General features: G+C 34.3%; 1 protein-coding gene across 2 annotated transcripts in view; it reads right to left on the bottom strand.

The window, feature by feature from the left end:
• Positions 1–405: 405 nt before the first annotated feature.
• Chuk (component of inhibitor of nuclear factor kappa B kinase complex) overlaps positions 406–25,823 on the bottom strand; it is a 43,236-nt gene continuing 17,818 nt past the window's right edge. The window contains exons 9-21 of one of the 2 annotated variants that reach the window (XM_027930033.3): positions 25,226–25,361; positions 19,928–20,122; positions 18,672–18,774; positions 15,335–15,458; positions 14,661–14,812; positions 12,088–12,149; positions 11,054–11,163; positions 10,356–10,405; positions 5,460–5,556; positions 4,991–5,138; positions 4,319–4,449; positions 2,315–2,414; positions 406–1,615 (exon numbers count right to left, since the gene is read on the bottom strand). In XM_027930033.3, the coding sequence (XP_027785834.1) occupies positions 1,586–1,615; positions 2,315–2,414; positions 4,319–4,449; positions 4,991–5,138; positions 5,460–5,556; positions 10,356–10,405; positions 11,054–11,163; positions 12,088–12,149; positions 14,661–14,812; positions 15,335–15,458; positions 18,672–18,774; positions 19,928–20,122; positions 25,226–25,361 (1,438 nt within the window). In that variant the 3' untranslated portion in view covers positions 406–1,585. The remainder of the gene's footprint in view (positions 1,616–2,314; positions 2,415–4,318; positions 4,450–4,990; positions 5,139–5,459; positions 5,557–10,355; positions 10,406–11,053; positions 11,164–12,087; positions 12,150–14,660; positions 14,813–15,334; positions 15,459–18,671; positions 18,775–19,927; positions 20,123–25,225; positions 25,362–25,823) is intronic. The other variant, XM_027930034.3, reaches the window with a different exon arrangement.

Raw genomic sequence — 25,823 nt, 5'->3', positions numbered from 1 at the left:
AAATGAATGATTGCTGAAAAAAATTCTTGAACAATAGCCATCAATGTTCAGACTTCCAGGTAAGTATTTTTATTGAACTGCCTGTGTTGTTTCTGATCTTAATATCTAGACTAATATCTTCTGAGCAACAGGTACTCAGTAATGTTTATTATTAAAGCCTTTTAGAACTAGGGAAACTATAATAGAGACTACCTGTTATAATAGCTGGTAGGGATGGAATTACTATCTTTAGAGAAACAAAGGGAAACCACTATATTAAAGAAGTTGCCCAATATTTACCATACTTGATAGCCTATCACATAATTCTGTGCTCCAATTTTACTCCATGAACCTTCATATTTTCCCAAATTCCATATTCAACTGTTATATTATAAACTGGTTCTTGTAATGAGTAGAAATTCAAAATGGAATTTAAAAATTGTTTAATATACAAAGTGAAAAACTAAAATATAAAAGCATTTCACATTTTTTAAAACACATAATACCTTCTAAATTATTTAACAGAAGATAGAGATCCACATCCTTTATCTGAAAGCCTTGGGGCCAGATGTTTCAGAATCATAAAATTTTCAGACTTTAGAAAGGAATTTAGTGCATGTAACATACTACATTAACCCTCAAGAGTCTGTGACATAATTCCACCCCCCCAATAATCAAAAATGTTAATATTTCTGCAGCAAATTACATGAATATTCACACTAAATGGGATAAACAGATTCAATATCAGTTCAGATTAGATTTGAAAGCAAATTAATTTTGTCACCAAACTTATGAAAACCTTGTTTTCAAAGCTTCTTGGTTTTTGAAATTACAATTTCAGATAAGGGAATGTAGACCTTATAAACTTGTATGACAAGACTTGATTGTTTAAACAACCCATTTTTACAAATGAAAAAAAAAACATAAATTTTCAAATACATTATAAATTAACAGGTATGTCTTTGATATTATTAAATGTACATCTTAAATACATATACATATAGCGCACAACATATTTTATCATTCAACTGGTATGAAAGGCACAGATGCACAATCCCTTCTGTAAGAAGGGGACACTGTTAAAATATGTAGTAAAATTAAAAATGGGATCGAGCCAACTCCTTATGCCAGGAAGACACTTAATGAGTGCAACACAAGGAAGTAAGGCTTATTTTTCAAGAAGTAACTTGTGAACAGTTTCTTCCACAGAAACATAAGTATACACTTTTACTTAAAATGCATGTTCTATGTACAATACTACGGCCTTATACCTAAAAATTAAAACTTTAGAAGGTACTATTGTCAGTTAAACAAGTAATGTTTTACCGGATTTGAAGAAGCTCCAATGATGCTCCAAAGTAGCTATAGTATTAAAACAAAAATCTAAATATGTCCAGTGACTTTATAAAAAATAAAATCCTGTTTGCAAGTTTACTTTATTCAAAAATCAGGATAATGTGCTTGTAAAATCTTGGTAGTTTTTGATCACAGTCATTGCTTCCACTGACTGGTGTGTGAAGAAGAATAGCTTCATAGAGGAAAAACCAACTTCCAACATGTGCAGCAACAACTTCCATAGGTTTGAGGACAGTGAATAAGTAGCAAGTCATTCTGTTAGCCAACTCCAATCAAGATTCTAAAACCAGGCATGAAAAAGTTAAAATTAGAAGTTGACTATAAGTGATAAGTACATGGATGTTCTTGAAGTTTTTTGTATGTTTGGATATTTTATAATCAAAGGTTAAAAAAGCAAAAACACAGAAGTTACAAATTGTAGTTTAGCTTATCCTCATTTTTTGGTCATCTTAAAAATATTTTAAAGACTTTTCATAAAAATTTGAGGCAAATAATTATTCTGATGAAAAAGTTGATATTGAGACTAAATGCTGTAAAAGTTAATTCAGTAAACATTTTATTGTAGTTTATTCAAGTTTTAATGAACCAATATAGTAACCAAATCTTAACCTAGTTACTTTTATTAACTACAACTATCTTAACATAATTCATTTTATATGCAGCAGGGACTATATTAGAATTATAGTACAAGTCCCATCTTATTGGATAAAATTCATTGCTGAACCATTCTATTTCAGTGATCACACTGCAAAGAAAGCTTAATTTGACCAAAATTGTTTATATTTACTGATGACATAATCCTAAGTATACATCTGAATAACAAAAATGGGGATTTGAGTTTGAGGATACTCCTCATATACTTTTTCCTCTGCTTCTATTCCCTACATGTATCCTGAATGCCACATAAGGCTAGCACAGAAACTTAACCCTTCGTATCCAGCATACCTAAAATACACACCCATATCCACACAAAACTTACCATCATACTACTGCCCTGTTCCTCATTTACTTCACGAATAATAGTGCTTAAATGGCCAAGACAGTTCAAATTTTCTTCTATCATTTGTGCTAAAGTCTCCCTGTGGGATAAAAGAATTAAATATTTTCAAATTCAGCAAAGGGGCATATGAATTCTACTTTCTGTTCTTCTAGGTCAGGAAGATCACTGCCCTTCCTATAGCCCAGCACCCAAAGCAGCTGACTCCTATACTCTTTATAGTTTCTTCCCTCCCATCTAGGGCCAGAGTCTCTGCTGCCTGCGCCTAACTTTAATAATAAGTCCACTATAACTGCCTAACTTTCATAATAAGTCCACTAAACTTCAATCACACTTTCCTCTGAAACATAAATAGTATGTGTGCGCACACACACACAATTTTCTCCCCTCAAAATGCTAACTGGGTGTCAGGGAGAAAGATCCTTGTGGTGCAGACAAAATTTATTTCTGGAATGTTTCCTTTTACAAATAGCAAAAACACTAGCATGCTTACTTCACAAACACAAATGTAGGAGAGAAGATTCAAAAGTACAATCTCTTCTGCAGAGATCAGGGAAGGTGAAAAACTGGTTGCAAACTACAGATGATAGAAATGAAAAGGAAATCACAGAAGAAATGAAAAGGAAATCACAGAGAATCACAGAAGAAAACAGTGGGATAGGAGAGCCACCTAGAACCATGATGTATCCTGGAAGTTTCAATTTGATGGAGACCCTGGTTCAGATTTTCTCCTTCACACTTTCCTCTTACCAAACCTCAGTCCCTCCTCTACCTTAGTCAGTTCTAGGCCAGGATTATAGCCACTATTAGCTTAGAACAAAATGCTGATTCAACTCTTATTCAATGGATGGAAAAACAGGCTAACGGCCCCTAATCCTTGGTAGTTAAAACTAAAATAAGTTTCCTTTAATAATATATTTCTACAGAAAATATATTTTAAAAGCCCATTAGGTACACTTCTGCAAACAACCACAACCTCCTATTGGAAATTACTTGTAGAGGTGACACTAGCATCCCCTAAAAAACCTATTTAATGAAAGCAAAAGGTTAAAAATGTAATAAAATTTACTTCCTTGAACTCTAACAGAATGTTTCCTAAAGTCTATATAATTAATTATAACCTATACTATACTTGTAGATGTATCATACATACATTGGGCCAAATCTATAATGATCCCAAGATATATCCTTAAAAAAATAAAATACCAGATATCAGCTTGCCTTCCTGCTATGTGTTTTTTCTCTCATAAAAAGAGTACAAAGTGTGCAACTGCATGACCACCTGAGCAGTGATGTAACAATGGCTGTACTTCTGTAAAACTAATTACTGGAGGAGATTGCAGGAAATGCTAGTGCTGTAGAGAGCTCCATTAGAGTTGTGAGAAAAGTGACAATACATAAGCTAGAAAAGAGCCACTGGCTCTGATTATGACACATCTTATAAGAAAATAATAGAGATTAATAGTCATTCAGCTTTTAGTAGAAGAGTAGGAACTAATAAAAGAAAATACAGGCCTTCAAACTTGAGATCCTATTTGCAAAATTGATTTAAGGCACTGAAAAAAGTCTGATTTTTAGAAATATTAAGTTATAAAGTAAAATCGATCTCAACAATTTATTAAAAGGGCAATCAAGGACCCCAAAATGATAAATGCAAAATTTCTTCTAGAGAAAAATGATTACAGGTCTTAGAACTTGTATTGAGCTAATAATTATAAGTAATAATTGCTAAATATTTACTTCCCAGCATTTTATATACATTGTCCAATCAAACTTTCACAGCAATTCTAAGACATTCTCATTTTACAGGCTAAAAAAAAAAGAATTAAAAATTCAAGTAAATTGCCCAAGATTATTAGAAAGGGAGAGTCAAGACTCAAACCTGGTCTGAAGGCATTGACGACTTCCTTAACCACTATATTCTATTGCCTCATTTCTACAACTGCTCTGAAAAAACAACTATCTATTGTTACAAAGTGAACCCACCCATCTTGAGGAGTTACCACGCATGACAGAGGCTGTTCACGTTCTGCTAAAGTTGGCAGCCATGCTGATGACTGAGGGTTTACTGCACCTTCTAGACTGGATCCAACAAGGGACCGGGCAGAACTCTGTGTCTGAAAGGGGATTAAAATCAACAAGATTATATGCAGCACCTCTGCTGATTCACACAATTTTTCTTATCATATACAACTTTACATTTCTATCACTACTTATATGACAACCAGAATATTTCTTAATAAAACTTTTCCTACCTTTATACACCCCTACTACCTATCATGTTCTTGGCCCTTTTCTTCATTGACTAAAACCAAATGTCTACTCTTCTAAAACCACTTTAATTGGAGGGAAAAGCCCAGGTGAACAAAGGCTGGTTTCATTAATTTGTGCATCATGTCTCTCCTCAAGTTGGTTTGCAATACCATAGTGATCCAGGGCCAGGAGGACTATAAAAACAGAGGGACTGCAAAGGAGAGTGATAATACAGAAGCCCTGCACCTTGGTTGCTAGTCAGACACTAGGCAAGGAACATGAACATCAATTCAATACAAAGTACATTTCATCAAGAGGACACAGCTCATGCTGATAAAAATCCCTTTTTGTAGAGAATAACTGTAACTTAATGTCACATTAAATGATTCATTAATAATTACTTACACAGGCAATTTTAAGGAGATGCCATATTTCTTTCTGCCTTTTTCCCTGCATAAACATGACAGTATTGTCAGCTTCTTTGATGTCACTGAGGGCCACTTCCACTTTGGGGAGTAGATCAATAATCTTCTGCTTACAGCCCAACAACTTGCTGGAGAGATTAAATCAGTGTCAGATACTGTCACATCCCTCAAAATGGTACGGTACACCATACTCCACACCCAGTTGGAGAAATGAACCATAATTAGCATCACATTTAATGACTGAGCTCCAAAGGAACACATACAAATAATATTTATAAGTATATGCAACTGTGGTCAAGTTATCCAATATATTGCCAGAATTTTCTTTGGCCTAGTATAGTTGCCAAAGAAAGGTATTGTGCTTGAAAAAGAACATATTACCTGAAAAGAACAATATATGTGTATACTTATACTGGCTTTTTAGAAAAGAAATAAAGCAATTTTTCTACCTCAGATGACCAAAGAGCTCCTTGAGAACACGGTCCTGACTCTGCACAGTATGCACAATGATCTTCACCATCTCTGTGCTATCGCTGTAGGAGTGATCTATAAAAGACTTTGGTCAGTGGGCATAACCTCTCTTTTATAGAACATATCAGCCTCTAAATAACAAATTCCTTGAAAACTCCTAAAAATATGAAATTAATAAATACCTCCATTATTAAATTAAAAATTAGATAAAGGCTTTAAGATTATCTACAAATAAATTCAAGGGCTAGGGATATAGCTCAGTGGTAATTTTTTTTTTTTTTTAAAGAAACTAACCTTTATTTTTAATTAATTTTACCTATTTCTAGTTCCTTTTTTTTTTTTTTTAAGATGGACGCAATATCTTTATTTATTTTTATGTGGTGCTGAGGATCGAACACAGTGCCTCATATGTGCAAGGTAAGTACTCTATCTCTGAACTCAGTGGTAATTATATACGAAAAAGTTAAATGTGTTTGTGTATAGTGTGTGTGTGTGTGTATGTGTATTATATGTGTGATTTATTGATCAGAAGACTAGAAGTCAAATATTTACTGATTAAAGAAAAAAGAATTAAGACTTGTTTTATTTTGAATCTTCAATCATAACTTGTCACTTGAGTCCCTAGTTACTATCTCTAACATTTTTATCTTTTCTATTCCATCAATAAAATCCTAATCCTAGATCAGTCCAATCATCTGCTCTGTCAGTTACTATAACTATATCTGAGCTAGTTACTATCAACAAAAAACTATTATTGTATACTCTGTTTCCAATACTACTTATTCACATATTTTCACTTTTGCTCTGTATTCCTAATATATTCTGGATTAGTGACATCTTCCATTGTATACACCAGCTTTTAAAAATCTTTAGCACAGTCCTCAAATCTAAAGTCATCACTTCTTGAATTAAAATTAACCTAATTTCTCACTTCAGAATAGAAGACAGTAAGACCTTGACCTTCTAACACTCCCACAAACGCATTTGTATCTATACCCATTCCTCCTCTTAATATCAGTAGCATCAGGCTAGCCCCTCCCACTATTCTCCCAAGCCAAATCTGTTCCAGTACTTTCTTTACACAGGCTTTTTGACTACCAAGCATATAAATATGCTAAATCTTCCTACTGAAAATTAACCTCCCTTGAGGCATCTCCTTTTAGTTCCTCACCTCTTTTCTTTCCTTAAACAAACATCTGAAAAGAATAGTCTAGATAAGCAATTCTCATAATTTTTGGTCTCAGGACTATTTCATAAACTCAACATTTGAATAACCCAAAGGGTTTTTCAGAAATTAAAATAAATTTTAAAGTATTTATGTATTAATTTCACTTAAAACAAATCTGCTAGGTATGGTGGCAATGACTCAGCAACTCAGGAGGCTGGGGCAGGATTATGATTTTGAGTCTAGCCTGGGTAACTTAGCAAGATCCTATTTCACAACTTTAAAAATAATATGGCTAGGTATGTACCTCAGGGGACACTGAACTCAGTGTCTCTAGGTTCAATCCCCACTACCGGAAAAATAAAAACAAAAATAAACTATTTCTAGTAACATTTTTATTAAAAGTAATCTAAAACAAAATTTTAGTGAGTAAACTGGCATTGTTTTACATATTTTGCAAATCTTTTTGATTTCATAAATCTTATAAGTCTTTAAGTACTGAGAAATGAACAAACTATATTTGTTAGATAAAGGTGTCCAAAATTCTAATTTTTTGCTTGAAATGTGGAATTCTATCATTGATGACAATGTTATTTCCCTTAAAGCCACAAACATGCTTCACTTTTTATTTCCACTAATCATAGTGTGGCTGACAGTCATTCTTTCAAGTAAAAATGGTATTCTATGAAAGAAGAGGCAAGACACCTAATGTAAACAATTAGTGAAGTGGTTTTAAGACAACCATCATATTTCACTATACAGCAGAAGCACTTTATAAGTACTTCCCTTTTCATCACACAATATATTAAGAAGATACGTAGTCAATTCAGGCATAGTGGAGCACAACTCGGGAGGCTGAGGCAGGAAGGGATCACAAACAAGCTAGCCTCAGCAAAAGTGAGGTGCTAAGCAATTTCAGTGAGACTCTAACCTTAATAAAATATAATAGGGCTGTGGATGTGGCTCAGTGGTCGAGTGCCCCTGAGTTCAATCCTCTGTACCAAGGGAAAAAAAAAAAAAAGATATGTACTCAAGGGCTGAGATTTAACTAAAATTTATTTTTTACTGCTATATCTTAAATGCTATATCATTCTTAAATGAAACTGGCTTTTTAAAAAAACTATGAATAGGGGTTGGGGCTGTAGCTCAGTAGCAGAGCGCTTGCCTATCATGTGTGAGGCACTGGGTTCGACCCTTAGCACCACATAAAAATAAATAAATGAATTCTGTCCATTTACTACAAAAATTTTTTAAAAACCTATGAATACATGATTGTAAAAAAAATATGACTATTAGCATAGTCTTGTCCTACAGCCTTGATTCATACTAAGAAGCAAGCCAGCTTACCCAACAATGCTTTGGAACCCTTAGTGGGAAATGTCAGTATATTAAAAAAAAAAGGAAAATAATATCCTAGTATTATGAAAAATAATTTTGACCTCATAGACTGAAAAATTTCAAGGATCCTCAGGGGTCCATGAGTTACACTTTGAGAACTTCTGGCCTAGACTTCTCCATTTCTTCTTGTCTCAGTCCCTCCTCAACAATATAATCTGGTTTCTGTTATACTTTGCAAGGTCACCAAATATGTGCAATTGAATATTTTCATTAACATTTTCATCATTATCCATATCTCTGAGCATTTGATCCTACTGATTCCTTTTTCCTTGAAATTCTTTTATTCCTTTCTTAAAATCCCCTCTATGTACTCAGACCATTTCTCAATCTTCTTTGCAGGTTCCTCTGCTTCAATTCACTTTGTAAATGTTGGTATTCCCTAGGATTCCAACCTTGGCTTTTTTACTTATCCTGCTTTTTCAGGATCATCACTTTAGTCTTATGGCTGATTATTACCCTAAGAGCTAAACAGGTAACCCAGACTTCACACACACACACACACACAAAACTATCAGACATGTCTATTTGAATGTCCTTAATATCAATATGTTAAAAAAAAAAAAAAAAAAAAAAAGAACTCACATTCTTTTTTCTATCTAGTCTGTTATCCTTCCTATATTTCCCTGGTCCCATCAAGTAACCAGATACTCTCACCAGAATCTTGGGAGGCATCCATGACTCCCAACCCAACCTCAGCCATCCATATTCAATCTGTCACCCAATACTACCAATTATACCTCCTAAATCCCTCTCCTTGCCCTTTCCCCCCCACTTTACCTCACTGTCAAAATTCATAATTTTGCCTTAGTTCATAATCCACCCTGCTCTGAGCTATGATTGTCCTAATGATTTCATAAGTTATGCTCCTGTCACTAGCCTAGCCATACTTTAATCCATTATTGACAATACCCTGGAGTAGCATTTCTAAAATGCTAATTTGAACATGCCATTCTGGATTAAAACTTTTTAGGATTTTTCTTTTTCAGTATGGTGAAATCCAAACTCTTTACCATGACATACCAGATCCTTTAAGATTCAGCTGTATCTTTCTCCTCCTGAAATTCTACACTCCAGTGATACTGTATTTTCTTAAACATGCTAAATGCTATATGCACATGTCTTAATACGCCTGGGTTCAATCCCCAGGTTTTTTTTAAAGAATGAATAAATAAACACAATTTCACATGCATACGTTGTAATGTGTTCACAAATTTTAATGTATAAAACCTACTTTTTTTAGAAATTAAGAACATTTCATTCTAGGGCACAAATTTCACTTTTTATTTCTTCTGTCACCTTTCCTAACAAATTTTTAATATCTTGTAATGTGCTTAATACCTTACAGTCTTCAAAGCATTTTCACAAACATCCTCTTAAATACATTGCTACACCACACTCAACTGAGTTAGGAAAGCTGGGTTTTAACCCTATTTTATAGAAAAAGAAAATGAGATATGGGAAGATTTGCCTGAGATAATTTGATCAGTAAAGTACCCAATCTTGAATTCAAGCCTTCAGATTTCCAACCTGTGCTCTTTCCAGAAGAGTATGCTCTATATTTAGCAGATGTTCAAAAGGAATTGTTTTGCCAATTATACAAGCAATGACCAATGCAGATGAAGGCAGCATTTTCAAGGTAAATCACTTTTGCCTAGCACATGGGCTTTCTCTCACCATTCATAGAATTTGCATCAAATTCTTTCCAAATTCTCTAATCTTAAGCAGCAGTGCCCCTCTCCCACCACTCACATCTTTCCACAGATATTTCTGCTTCCTCTTTCTCTTCTTTGAGTTCCTTTTTTTCTCTTCCATTCCTTCTTTTCACTTCCTTTTAAAAAACTTTTCTACCTCAATTTCCTTATTCCTTTCCCTTTCTAATCTCTTAAATCATTGCAAATTTAAAGCTATTATACCATCATTATCTCAATGGTAATACTCAACAGTAATTTTGTAGCTTTTTAAAAAATTAAAATTTAGGGCTGGGTTTGTAGCTCAGTGGAAGAGTACTTGCATATGTGAGGCACTGGGTTTGATTCTAAGCACATACAAATAAATAAAATAAAGGTCCATCAACAACTAAAAAATATTTTTTTAAAAATTTAAAATTTAGGAGTTAGGGATGTAGCTCATTGGTGGAGCACTTGTCTAGCATGTATAGGCCCTAGAATTGCTCGATATTCTCTCTCTCTCTTTCTCTTTCTCTCACACACACACACACACACCCCCTATTAAAAATTTAAAATTCCCCAAATTTCTTGGGCTACTGAAGATTCCTAAAATGCCATCAGGTACTGTGACAGAGGTAACTTACCTGCAGGTCTGTGCTTTAACTGCTTGTATAGATCAATTGCATGTTGTTCCCTACAAAAAAAGAGAAAACATGCTTCTCTGTGAAAGTAGTTTAGTGACTTCAATAATCCATAATTTGAAATGAATACTCCTGGTGATTGGAATGATTCCATTTAAAGCAAATATAAACTACCAATGAACATTACAGAGCATTTCACTGAGTTATAAGCAAGAATAATACAAGTTCCTAAAATGTGAAGTTTAATATACTTCACATCTGCTCTGATCTCCCACCACAAATACAACATCCTTCCAACAGAAACAGTGAAATTTGTAAAACCTACGGCTTGCAATTAAAGATTTAATCTGGTTTCTAATCCAGACACTTCAGAAGTTAACTCACTAAAGTAGGTAAGCGATAGCATGGCCAGAAGTATAGTAAGTAGGGAAACAGTTTGTAATTTAGATATACTTGGAGATTTCTAACACAAGAAAAAGATGCTTCAATTAAAAAGGGCAGAGAGGGTCAACCCAAAGAGTTATTTCCAAAATTTCCTGTGACTAAGAAATATTTTTCTTTTTACATGATGCCAATACATTTAGAGGAAGTAAAACTATAACAAAGAGCCATACAGAGGCTAAACCGTCCAGATAAAAGCAGAAAGAACAATGTTACAAAAAGTTACAGACATCAAGTCCAAAACACAAGTACATCCTTACAGAGATTCCATCAAGTCTCCCTGACGTCTTCCATAAGGGCTCTTCTGTAGCTCCATGATTTCAGTGTGCAAAGACATAATCTGATCCTCAAGGTACCCAATGACACCAACCTAAAATATGATGAAAACACGAAGAAAATAATGGACTTACTATGACATAACACAAAACAAAACTCAGATCTTAAGGATAGAGAATGGTCTGTTGTGGTAATAGTAGAACTAAATAATATAAAACACTAATTCTTTTAAAACTTTTTTATCCTTTGATTCTGACAATCTTTCACATAAGAACATACTTATTCCTATACTTCTCTTTTTTCTCCCCTGACAATATTAAACTACAAACATTTTCTTATTCCTCTAAAGAAGCAAAAAGGTAGATGTGTTACTAACAAGGCAAAAAAAGTAGCTACCAAAACAACCGGTACTGCTTGCAACTGAGCTTCAGGATATCAACCACCCCACCCATATCCTCCAGGAAATATCTACTGACCCCAGAATGTGACCCTAAGGACAGCAATAAGCTAGGACCATGGACAAACATACAAGATACGGAAGGAATCTGCCACCTGGAGAATGATCTATACCTTGGCAGGCTATATAAATTTATTGTCTAAACCAGTATAATTTTGAGAGTGAAAGGCACTACTATTGATAATTATAGGAAGACATCAGGTATAAACTGGGACTATCCCAGGTAAACCAGGATGTGCAGCTGTCTTTTCTAAACAAGTCATAAAAATAATAGTGATAACCACCATTTATTATTAATTCCCATCTTCATAATCCTACTAAAATATAACATGTATAATATAATAGAAACTGAAGCTTCATGAAATCAAGTAATTTGCCCAAAGTCCTTGTTTTTATCTATTACAGTACCTTCTTATCTATATACAAAGCATCTACTAGGTATCTGTCTGAAATTCAAGAATGACAAATATATAAAAAAAAATTATATATCAAATCCAAAGGCAATTTCTAAGGGAGACATCAAGAATTAATAAGCTCAAAGAATCAGCTCAGTGCTTTTACCTCAGCATAGTGAATGGCCTTTTCTTCCATTTCTTTCCATGCTTTTAGCATTTTTTCTGAAGCTTAAAAAAAAAATTCTAAATTGGTTATCTCAGAAATAGCCATAGCTTTAATTACTAGCCTGCCTGCTTCCTTGCTGTATCAACATCAAAGATTTGTCATGTATTTTGTGTCCCCTCTCCCCCAAAATATGTTGAAGTTGTAACATCTAATATTTCAGAATGTGACCTCATTGGCAATAGTGTCACAAAAGATATAATCAGCTGAATGCTCTGGAGATGGGTGGGCCCTTAATCCAATATGAGCAGTGTAATTATTAAAAGAGACACAAGAATATGGATACATAAGGGGACAATGCCATATGACGATAGAAGCACAGATTAAAGTGCTGCAACTGTAAGCCAAGGAACATCAAGGTTTGCTGGCAAACCAGAGGAAGCTGGAATAAAACAAGGAAGGATTCTTCACTACAGGTGTCAAAGAGATGATGGCTTTGCTAACATTGATTTTGGACTTCTAGCCTCCAGAACTGTGAGACAATACATTTCTATTATTTAAAGGCATCCAGTTTATGGTATCTTGTTGTAGAAGTTCTAGAAGGTAATACAGATGTTTTCTCTTTAAAAAAAATTTAGAAGTAATACACGAACATGTTTTTAAAAGATCAAACAGTATGCCGGGTGCGGTGGTGCACGCCTGTAATTCCAATGGCTTGGGAAGCTGAGACAGGAGGATTGTGAGTTCAAAGCCAGTCTCAGTAAAAGCAAGGGGCTAAGCAACTCAGTGAGACCCTGTCTCTAAATAAAAATATAAAATAGAGCTGGGGATGTGGCTCAGTGGTCAAGTGCCCCTGAGTTTAATCCCTGGTAATCTTCCTCCCTAAAAAAAGATCAAACAGTATAAAAGGATATATAAAAAAAGAAAAGACTCTCTTCCTCCCCTCTACACTAAACCCCAAGGGATATCACTATCATATACACACTTATTTTTTTTCAGTTTTCCCACTACTTAAAGTAGCACTGCCAATTAAAGGTCCAAATGATCTTTTAATAATAGAACTTATTATTATTATTTGGGTACTGGGGATTGAACCCAGAGTGCTTTCCCACTGAGCCAATCCCAAGCCCTTTTCCTTTTTTATTTTGAGAAAGGGTTTTGCTAAGTTGCTTAGGGCCTCACTAAGTTGCTGAGTTTAGTGAACTTGCACTCCTCATGCCTCAGCCTCCCAAATTGGGATTACAGCCATGTGCCATGATGCCCAGCTTATCTCATTCTTTTAACAGTTATACAGTACGCCTTTGACAAGTCAAAGATTTTTTAAAATGTTTTTATCAGTGCATTATACTTATACATAACATTGGAATTCATTCTGACATAATCATTACAAGCGTGGAAATATAATATGCTCCATTTCAGTCCCCAGTACTACCCCTTTCCCTCCCTTCCTCCCTCCTCCTGTTTCCCTTCCTCTACTTTACTGGTGTTTCTTCTATTTATTATATATTTTTAAAATTAGTGCTTTATAGACATACATAAAGGTAAAATTCACTGAGGTATATTCATATATGTAAAGTGAGAGACATTTTAATAAAATAATTGCAATGTTATTCACCAGAATGACTATAATACATAAATAAAAATAAAACCTCAATTATATAACCAACTCTTTATTTGAATTTTAACTGTGCTTTTTACAGTTCCTTAGTAAATTCCAAGGAAGATCAAATATTAGAAATCTGGAGACTGCATATAATAAAAAACAAAAGGACCCCATTGTAAATGGTTTGGAAGGAAACAACCTTGGAATTATTTGTTTTATTATTGACAATAAAATAAATTGTTTATGCCAGTCCACCTGAACTGCTATGCTAAAAACAAAATAAATAAACAAAAAAGCATAAACTAGATAGCATATAAACAACAAAAATTTATTTCTTGGTTCTGAAGGCCAGGAAATCCAAGATCAAAGCACCAGCAGATTTGGAGTTTGGTGAGAGGCTACTTTCTGATTCATAGATGGCTATATTCTCACTATGTCCTCACATGGCAGAAAGGTAAGGAAATCTTACTCAGGCTTCTATTATAAGGGCACTAAGTTAATTCATGAGGGCTCTTATGCTCATGACCTAAATACCTCCTGATGGTCCTATCTCCAAGTACCATCATGGTGGGAGCCAGTTATTTCAATGTATAAATTTGGGTAGGGGGACATGAACATTCAGTCCAGAGCAATGGCTAAGAAACTGCCCTAGTATAGATTTTATATCCAGTATAGATTTTGTATTTATTTTTAAAACAAGATTTGAAATTCACAGATTCTTTAATTGTTTTAATATTATTTAGCCTTTTTAAAAAGGAGCTAAATAATCTCATTTCAATTATGAAGCTAAGTTGCTCAACTAAGGAATTTTTAAAAAGAGCTAATATACAAAACAAACATGGTTTATGATGATCTAAGTTATCCTGTCTCTTGTTTTAAATGTGAAAGTGACAACTGGCAAGTCAAGAAGGTAAGACATCAGATGGCTTCAAGAGGCTAAACACTCCTTTACACATTATACCCAGACACTTACATATCCCATAAGTCATTTGTTCACTATATCTCTCCAAGTCAAGCTGAATGCTTTTGTGAAAAAACTCCAATTTAGCTTTCAGTTGCTGTGATGCTGAGATCAAAGTGTTCTTCATTTTTGTCAAGTTAGCATTATATCTAAGAAGACTTAACCTAAACCATAGCAAAACATAACAAAACAAAAAATATTATCAGCATTCAGAAACACTGGATAAAAATTTTAAAACATAAATTACTGAAGGCCCAAATCTAAATGTCTGCTATCAATCTATGAAAAATAACTCATCTCTAGAATCTTGTCTCTGAAGACTTCCTGCCTCTGATATTATGTGATAAACAATCTTATACTAGGACATAGGATCTACTACTAAGTAAGCCATTGCAATTGGACAGCTTCAGACCATTAATAAGAAATCTATAAGTCTGATCAGAATATTACATTTCACATTGGTTCAATATTTTAGTAATGCATGCAACATTGATTAGTGAAAACTGGCAATATTAATTCTTTTTTTATGTAATATTGCATTTTTTATACCTTTATTTATTTATTTATTTTTATGTGATATGTGCTAGGCAAGTGCTCTACCACTGAACTACAACTGCAGTCCAAGATTAATTCTTGAGTATATTTTGCACATGATATTGTGCTTATAAAGAACAAACTCCACTTACATTGCTGCTCTTTGTCCCTGAAAGAGCCTGCTATAGTCTTCTTTTAACCCAGATACATAGTGCACTGCTTCAGCCCATACTTTACGTAGCTGTATAATTGGAAGCTGTATTTTGCTATCTTGTACTATAGACAAAAAGATGAGGAAAATGGGAGGTGAGTTACTTTTGACAATGTTACAGTTCATTTACTACTCTCTGTGATTTCTTGTTCACAAAAACAGATTTCCACAAATGCTAGAAACAGATATTAGAAAGTATTTCTGCATTTCCACTTCCAAATAAGGTTACTGGGTACCTGCAATACACAAGCCCAGCTCCAAATACAAGGGAAAATAAAAGTGAATGGCATAATCACTACCCTCACAGTTGTAGATTATTCCTATATCTGCCCTATTTTCTTGTTTCTTTCCAATCTGGAATTCTCTTTTATTCTCTCTGCTAATCCAAATTCTTTAATCTTTTCAAGTTCTAAATCAAGTCCTATCTCCTCCACAATCCACTAGTCTTTCCTGTTTCTAAATAATAAATATCATCTTCTGACCACCAACTCAGCTTCAAGAAAGCATACAGAATAAATGGCATATTAATAAGTTACGCAAGACTTTAAAAACTAATTTATTATCTCTTGCCCATTCTTTATTCTCTAATAAAAGGAACTAGGATTCTTAAAGAACTGCTTTAAGAATGGAGCAAAAACATATAAGATGAACCTAGAAAGCAGTGCCAGAATATAAGGAAGTACTAAAGAAATGAAAATAAGTAAATAAAACAAATAAAAAAACAATTCATTGATGGGGGCATGTAAAATAGGTAGAAGAGCCAGTGAGAAAAGTCCTTAATGTCCTTAGATAGAACAGTTTAAGCAACAAATAACTAGTATTAGATTATAATTCAAAGTTACAAAATAATTATCTATAAGCTGAAATCAACAGAAAAGAAATCACTGAATAAATTAATATATGGGAGAGAAGATATAAATCTCCCATGTAGAAGAATTTCTTTTTTAAAAAATATTTATTCTCAAGTTTTAGATGGACACAATATCTCCATTTTACATTTATATGGTGCTGAGGATCAAATGCAGTGCCCCATGCATGCTAGGCGAGCACTCTAGCACTGAGCCACAACCCCAGCCCCATGTAGAAGAATTTCAAATGAATTATGTAGATACTCTTCCCTGAAGGAGTGTAGCTTAATCTCCTAGTCCTTAAGTGTGGTTTTACACAGTGACTTCCTTTTAAAGAACTGAGTGCATAAGGGAGAGAGGGAAGATTAACTATTACTTGGAGAGAACTTAAAAACATTACTTCAGCCAGGTGATAAGGTCAATACAAATAGTAATAAAACATGTACTATGATAGTATGTACTTAACATGCAATAAAAATGTCACTTTACTTCTATGATCTTTCTCTCAAAAACACCAAAATCAAGCTGGAGATATAGCTCAGTTGGAAGAGTGCTTGCCTTGCATGCACAAGGCCCTGGGTTCAATCCCCAGCACCTCAAAAACACACACACACACACACACACACACACCAAAATCTCAGTCTAAATCATAAGGAAAAAAAAAATTCTAACATATCAGAATCCTATAAAAGACTTGATCAATCCTCCTCAAAACTGTCAAAGTCATCAAAATTAAAAGAAATTCTGAGAAACTAATAGCGGAGAGAAGCTTGAGAAGATACAACTAAATGTAATGTGTAGCCTCATTGGATCTTAGAACAGTAAAAATACATAAGGTAAAAATTAAGAAAATCTAAATAATATTACTTAATAATAACCCATTGGTTCAAAATTGTACCAAATGTGCCATACTACTATGTTAATAACAGGAGAACTGTATGTATAAGGAAGGGCAGTTACATGAGAACTCTTCTACTCAATTTTTCTATAAATCTGGTTCTAATAAGTCTTTCGGCAAAAAATGTTAAAATATGAGGGAAGGGGGTTGACTTGAAAAAAGAATGAGGGAACGTTCTGAGGTGAAGGAAATGTTCTCTGTCTTGATTGTGGTGTGGTTTATACACACATATATACACACATATGTATATCATAAATTTGAGGAATAGAAACTATTCTTTGATTTAAAAGAAAGTTAATGAAAAGATAACACAGTACTGTAAAGATTACATGTATTTTAGCACCATCCAATTTTGTTCTTGTTTTTTGGTACTGTGGATTAAACCCACCCAGAGGTGCTCTATACCACTGAGCTACATCACCAGCCTTTTAAAATGACTGATTTATTTTTTTGTACCAAAGATTGAATCCTGAGGCACTTTAACACTGAGCCACATCCCCATCTCTTTTTATTTTGGGACAGAGTCTTATTAAGTTGCTTAGTGCCTTGCTAAGTTGTTGGGGCTGACATAAAACTTAGGATTCTCTTGCCTCAGACTTCTGAGTTGCTGGGATTATAGACATGCATGACCACGCCTGGCTTAATGTTTGAAGAAGGGTCTTACTAAGTTTCAGAGGTTGTCCTCAAAGTTGTGATCCTTCTGCCTTTGCCTCCCAAATTGCTGGGATTATAAGCATGTGCCACTATACCTGGTTCTAATTTTTTTTTTTGGTACCACGGATTGAATATAGGGGCACTTAACCACTGAGCCATATCCCCATCCCTTTTTTATATTTTATTTAGAGACAGATTTCACTGTGTTGCTTAGGGCCTTGCTCAGTTGCTGAGGCTGGCTTTGAACTCAAGATCCTCCAGCCTCAGCCTCTCAAACCGCTGGGATTACAGGCATGCCCTACCATACCTGGCCTGGTTCCAATTTTGTTCTTGATTTTATAATTTAGTGCCCAATTTTAGTTTGAGTAGACATAAATTCATTAAATATTTAACTTGTTCCAAAGAAAGAATTATCTTCATAGGATAAATTACAACATTTGATCATCAAGCAGTATTCTTAAGTTAAAATAAATATTTGAGAGCAGAATGTAGCTCAGTGGTAGATGGCACTTGCCTAGCATGCATAAAGCCCATGGTTCAGATCCCTGGGCAGGGAGGCAGGCAGGAAATAAAATTTCATGGATAATAAATACTCATATATAAGGAAGGAACAGTTCAAAAGTAGATTTAATTAAGGGAGCAGTTTCATTTTCTTATCTGTGAGAGCCCTGTCGTCCTAAATGAGGAATCAGGTAGTGATTTAAAATCTACCTTTTCACTTTCCAAACTACATAAATCTATTTTTTACCACATATAGAAACCTCAATTATGAGAGATACAAAACAAAAACACTAAAAACACCATTTTTACTAATCATGTTGAGAATCAATACTATTATTTCAGGATTAAAGGTTAGCCACGAAATGGACTATACTTACCAATATAATTTACACAATCTGATAAACTTCTGGAAGCGAATGGCCCTTCATATACAGTCTTACTTTTATCAAACAAATAAACCATATAGCTATCACAGCCTCTCTGAAAAAGAAGCAAACAATTAAAATTGTTCTTGAAAATCCTAGCCTTTCTAAATATTTTAGTACCAGATTTCTTACTTTGAAATGCAAATGAACAAAGTCAATGTATATCAAGCTACATTTTACAGATTTAAGGTCTAAACCTAGAGACGGGGGAAAAGTGCGAAAATGAAAATGATCAGCATCCCAAAAGAATAAAATGAAAAGGCAAATTTCCATAAAATGAAAATACTATTTAGTAATCAAAAGGAATGAAGTACTAATACATGCTACAACATGGATGAACCTTAAAAATATAATTCTAAATTAAAGAATTTAGACATAAGAGACTATATTTTATGATTCTGCTTAAATGTAATTAGTTCAGAAAAGGTAGATCTATGGAGATAGAAAGTGGATTAGTGGCCAAAGGGAGATTAACAATTAACGGACACGATGGATCTGTTGAGATGGAAATGTTTTTAAACTAATTTAAATTTATTTTAAAAATCACTGAGTTGTACATTTGAAATGGGTGAATTACACGATATGTAAAATATGCCTATATAATGCCATAAAAAGAAAAAAAAAGTCATGACACAATCATATTTACCACCCACCTATCCTCTGGCAGGATCTATGAGACTGCTAGTCTAATTTCAAGGTCCTAGGCTTCAAATACAAGAAGGAAAAGAAAGTAGGAGATAACTGGCACCAAAGAAAAAGTCTTATAAAGTTCAAAACAATAAACATATCATTTATACCTTGTTTTCCTTGCAAAACAATTATAAGAGTCACCAGTAAGGCAACACTTAAAAAATTATATAAGATGTATAACATTCCCCAAGGAATCCCAATTATGTATCAAATCAGTCATAGAGCATGCAATTCCTCGGTACAGATTTCTTATCTTATCACACTCTAGAATTCTCTTACAATCCTTTCTATAGCACAGTAGGGTAACTATAGTCTACAACAACTGATTATACATTTCAAAACAACTAAAGTAAGAACTTGAAGGGTGTGAACACATATAAATAATGATATTTGAGGAGACAGAAATGCTAATTACCTTGATTTGATCTTTATACATTGTATACATGTACTGAATTAATACTATACCCTATAAATAAGTAAAAATATTATATCAATTAAAACAAAAAAGAATTTCTTACAACTCCATCTAGAACACATTGAGAGGCTGGTTTCCGAGGATCTAGAGAAATTCCTGTCTCTGAAAGAAGTTCTTGAGAACCAGTATTTATTCCAGTTTCACGCTCAATGCGAGACTGTAGTGAATGCAGACTTTCATCAGGTGGTAACAAAAAAGAAATGATCTTTGCAGAAGTCATATTTAGGATGTGTACTATCTGTATAATAGGGGAAAAAAAGATACATCCATTGATCATTTTCTTTGTAAATGATTCAGTGCAAGATATTAAGAAGGGAATGTGAACAAAAGGCATTATTCATTCTCCAAAGTGAGATTATCTGTAATTATAAAAACGGACATTCCGAAAACTAAAGAACAGAGTTTAGAGGGCTGGGGTTGTGGCTTAGTGGTAGAGCGCTCGCGTAGCATGTCCGAGGGTTTGTTCCTCAGCACCGCATAAAAATAAATAAATAAAATAAAGGTCTTGGTCCCACTGCAACTGAAAAAAAAAAAACAAAACAAAACAGAGTGTACCTTTCTACTACAATAGATGTTAGTTCCAACAAATAAAATTTCAGATTTAAGGCTGCACAACATCAAGTAATAAAAATTCTAATTAAAAAATAAAATGATACTTATTTGAGAAACATTATCACAGACCTAGAAGGAAACAATCTCATATATGAAGTGCCTAACTTACATCAACCATAGAGTTAAGTGCTTTCACATAATATCCCCAATTAATTAAATCTCAATTTCTATCTTAGCAGAGAGGGCTCTAAGAAGTTAAATAGTTTGTTAGGGATCATACAGCTGATAACTGGTAGAGCTTGAATCTGAAATTTTTACTACCTCATGTTGCCTCAAGAAATAATCATCTGGTAGAAGAGATAAGCTACTTTTTCAACAGGAAAAAAAGTGTTGTTACCCTCGCAAGGCAATCAAATCCCTGAGCAGTGACCTACCTAAGGGCTCACAGTTGGATAAGAAAACAGTCTTATTACTCTCACATAAAGTCCCAGTGATGGTAGCCTCATATAGGCAAGTCAGGCAGGGCTCTATCTAGGTATTTCCAGGTAAGCAAGGACAGTCACAGAGTTGGAGGTCAGTCTTTTGAACATAATACTTCTTTTCCTTCCACTAACCTTAGATAAGCCATACAAAATTAATACTTGTTTCTTGATTCCTTACATTGATTAGTATATGCAAATGATTAAAAGTATCTCTGCTGGAAATCCTTGCTACAAAAGTAAAGCATTAGGGTTGGAGATGTGGCCCAGTGTTAGAGTGCCTGCCTGGCATGCTTGAGGACCTGGATTTGATTCTCAGCACAGGGTTGGGGCAGGTGGGGTAGATAAAAAGGCTTCCTTTCTTTTTCTTTCCTCTTAAAATACAAGGAGCCATGGGTATAGTTCAGTGACAAAAGTACATGCCTGGCATGAGTAAGGCTTCAAATTCAATCCCCAGCACACATAAACCCCTGCCCAACCAACACACAGATTATATTGACAGCTGGGCATGTAGAGTCACAGGAGCGCACTTACCTAGCATGTGCAAGGCCCTGAGTTTGATCCCCAGTATACTGAAAAAAATATTATAATTGACATTTTTCAAACACACTAAATTGTAGATAACAGTATCATAATCCCACTCCTAAACCTGGGAATGCCTTGCCTGGTTTCAACCATCACTTACAGAGTCAATTTTATTTCATCTATATGCCCCCTCATAGACCCCTCTCCTGAAGTATATATTTTTTCTGTCTTTTAAATTCTTGATTTTGTGGCAATTTAATTTTTGATATGTAAAAATTATATATAAGATACACAATGTGATATTTTGATATACACTATGAAATGACCACATTTCAGCTAATTAACATATCTACTACTTCTCCATAGTTACCATTTTTATACCCTTTGACTAACATCACCACATTCCCTTCTGCCATCAGCCCCTGGTAACTATCATCCTATTCTCTGCTTCTATGAATCTGACTTTTATTTATTTTTTAAAATTTTGGCCAGGTGGTTCATTGCCAGGGACCAACTACAACCAGGACTGTAGTTTCCACAAAACCTCCCTAAGGATGAAGGAGTGGGAGACACGACATCTCTGCCATGCACCCATGTTGGGCAGCTGGCAACACTCCAAGTTTGACTCATTTAGATTCCACATGTAATTGAGATCATGCATTATCTCTTTTTGTGTATTTCACTTAGCACAATGTCTTCCAAGTTTATCAATTGTCCTAAATGACAGGATTTCCTTTTCTATTAAAGCTGAATAATATTCCATTGTGTATATACCATATTTTCCCTATCCACTCATCTTTTGAAGGACATTTAGGTTGTTTCTGTATCTTAGCTATTGTGAATAATGTTTGCAGTGTACACAGATGTTCAGATCTCTTCATAATCCTTTTTCATTTCCTCTTGATATCCAGAAGTAGGAATACTAGATCATATGATAGTTTTATTTTTAATTTTTTTGAAAGCTTTCATACTGTCTCCCATAATGTCAGTATAATTTATATTCCCATCAACAGTGTACAAAGGTTCTCTTTCACCACATCTTTGCCAACACTTGCTACCTGTTACATTTGGATTTGGAATGTCCCCCAAAGGCTCATGTGTTAAAGGCACGGTTCCCAATAAAACAATGTTCAAGGTAGGGCCTTGGGGAAGTGATTAGATCATGGGGGCTCAAATCTCATAATGGACTAATCTATCAATAGATTCATAGCTGAATGAACTATTGGGGTTAGTGTAAACTATAGGAGGTGGAACCTACTTGAAGGGAGTGGGTCCTTGGGGGTGTGCCTTGGGGATTATATCTTGTTTCGGGCCTTTTCCTCCCCCGACTTCCTGGCCACTATGATGAGAATTTACTCCACCATGCTTTCTCCACCATGATGCTTGGACTCACCACAGGCCCACAGCAATGGAGCCAGCTGACCCTGGATTAAAACCTCTGAAACCATAAGCCAAAATAAATCTTTGTTCCTTTAACTTATTTTTCACAGGTATTCTGCCACAGCAAGAGAAAGCTAACATACTACCATTTGTCTTTTTTATAATAGCCATCCTAATAGGAGCAACGTGACATCTCATTATAGTTTTTTTTTTTTTTTTGGAGGGGGGAGGGGTTGGTTTTCTTGTGACAGGGGATTGAACCCAAGGCCTTGAACATGGTAGACAAGTATAAAACCACTGAGCTACATTCCCAGCCCAAAATGCATTTCCCTAATAATTAGCATTGTTGAGCACCTTTTCAAATGCCTGTTGACCACCAGAATTTCTTCTTCTAACAAGTGTCTATTTAGCTCATTTATCCATTTTTTAATCAGATTATTTGTAATTGGCATATTCAGTTGTATAGGTCCCTTGCCAAATTTAGGTATTAACCCCATATCAGACAAGTTGTGCAAATATTTTTTCCTATTTTAAAAGTTGCCTTTCCATTTTATTTAATATTTCCTTTGTTGTGCAGAATTTTTTAAATTTGAAGGGCATTATTATTTCTATTTACAAATCCTGACACTGATGCTTAAGTAAGTGGTGCTAAAGAAATAACAAACTGCTTTTATAACCTAAAACTGATCTTTTTAATGTAAATTCCAAATGTCATAACAAAATTGTCAATATTTCTCTTATATAATAAACTTTAATGTTTTAAAATTAATTATCTCTTGCTTATTCTTTAAAATCAGCCCTATTATTATATTTAGGAAGTGTCCCTGAAACCTTCTGTATTATCATGAATAGTACTCAATACTTATACTGCACAACTTCACAATAATATTGATCCTTTGAAGATATTACTATTCTCCAAATAAAGAGAAAGTAAATACCTGCTCAGATTCATAGACAGGTAAGTAGTGGTGATGCAAACATAACTAAAGTCTATAGGCGCACAAACCCCATAATGAGAAATCTTTCTCCATGCTCTATGACAAACATGCTCACAGACAAGTAGGAATGATGCCATAATTACTATCACAATTCTAAAAAAGGAAAATGAGTGGTGTACAACCAAAACTTTCAAAGGCAACATAAAGCTAAAGGCCTCACCAAGCCAAGCTTTGTTAACACACTATTTTTTCAGTGTTAATCAAGAATGACATGAACATGCCCTCAAATTCACATTTAATCAAGTATTCAAAGATTAGATTAAAACCTTACATGAATATGAATTCTCATTTTAATGTTAGAAAGCCTGTATACTATTGGCATTCAATACATACAGAAAGACTGCAGATGAGGGTTGTTTCTGGGTATACAATATAAAAGATCTACACTGGGGCTGGGGTTATAGCTCAGAGGTACAGCACTTGCCCAGCATGCATGAGGCTCTGGGTTCAATCCTCATCACCACATAAAAATAAAGACATTGAAAAAAAAAGAGATCTACACCTCTCATTCATATCAATGAATAATTACTGAGAACCTGATACATACCTGTAACAGAATGCCAGGATAGAAATGGAGTCAGGTTAGGGTGAGTGATTGTTAATAAAAGTAGTAAAACCAACCAAGCATTGAAGAAGAAAATCTAAGTGGAGAAGCATGAGTAGAAGATAAGAAATAATTAAAGAATATATAAAATAGGATTAAGTGACAAACTGTGTTGCAGAGACCATTGGGGGAAAAAAAAGCAAGTTTAAGATATGCCTGTGTAGGTAAGGATATGTGTACAGACGGAGATCATATTGTAGAGAATAACATTCATCAAAGTGCAAAAATACACAAGGGTTTTGATGGCATGACACAGTGACCAGTGACTACCTCTGACTGAGGTAAAGGTTGAGAAAATCAGGAAAAGACACATACTTGATTGGGGTGAACCTACATTAGGAAGCCCCAAAAAACCCAGGAAGATCAGTTTAGATATGTCTTAGTAAGCAAAAACAATTGTTTTGATTTCATGGATAGAAGAATATAAAAGCACTTTCAGAAAATGAGGGGTAGTTCATGTGGGATAGAGATGGAGAGTAAATATAAAGAATTAAAAGCCAGGAAGGAACCTCCCTCACCAAACCAAATCCAGTAGAATTAAACCCAAATGAATGAAGTAATAAATGACACCAATACAGGAAAGGAAAAATCCAAAAGAAATTTCAAAGGAATAATCAGCAAAGGCCACTTAGATGAAAACTGAAAAATCTTGCTAAAGAAATGAAGCATCAGCTCTAAGAACATAATTTGCCTTTCCAAATAAATATCAGGAAAAGATTACTAAAATATATTTATGTTCATTTTTCCAAGTAAACTTGTTAACTTCATAGTAGGTTATATGAAATACACCCCTTAAAACTAACCTTCAAATTCAGAATGTGATCCATTAATAGGAAACATCTTGGTTGCTTCAAAGTAAGATCAATGGGTCCTCCTCTCTGCTGTGGGTCCCAATTCAACATCAACTGTAGCCAGTTTTCCATGGGCTCCACTATTAAACTAGAAAATGTACAAAATATGATGAATATCATTATTTTCCACTTTTTTTTAGTATTACTAAAAAAATAATTTAATAGGTTGTCTATTTCCTTTCTTATCACTTATCCATACCATTCTATATCTTACTTTCAAATAAGTCACGAAATTGCAGGGGATATACTTTCTAATCTATCTCACAGAGGACTTAATAAAATAGTGATAATAAAGATGTACAGAGACTTCCTTGATCAACATCTTTGGCATATCCTAAATCCCCAAACCTACATATGTAAATTTGTTATTGGCAGATTCAACAGATGAGTCCGATTCTACTCTCCAGTGACCATTTACTTCTTAATCCCTAGGATCTTCTCAACACTTAAGCCAATCAAATTGAGTGGCAATAATTCTCAGTTCCCCTACAACTATGTTGTCGATTACTATTTATTTAAAATTCAGTTCTTCAATCACATTAGCCATCTT

The sequence above is a fragment of the Marmota flaviventris genome, chromosome 4, assembly GCF_047511675.1.
Source record: "Marmota flaviventris isolate mMarFla1 chromosome 4, mMarFla1.hap1, whole genome shotgun sequence".
Classification (NCBI taxonomy): Eukaryota; Metazoa; Chordata; class Mammalia; order Rodentia; family Sciuridae; genus Marmota; species Marmota flaviventris.
The sequence above is the reverse complement of the archived record's forward strand: the minus strand, read 5'-3'. Positions and strand labels throughout refer to the sequence as shown.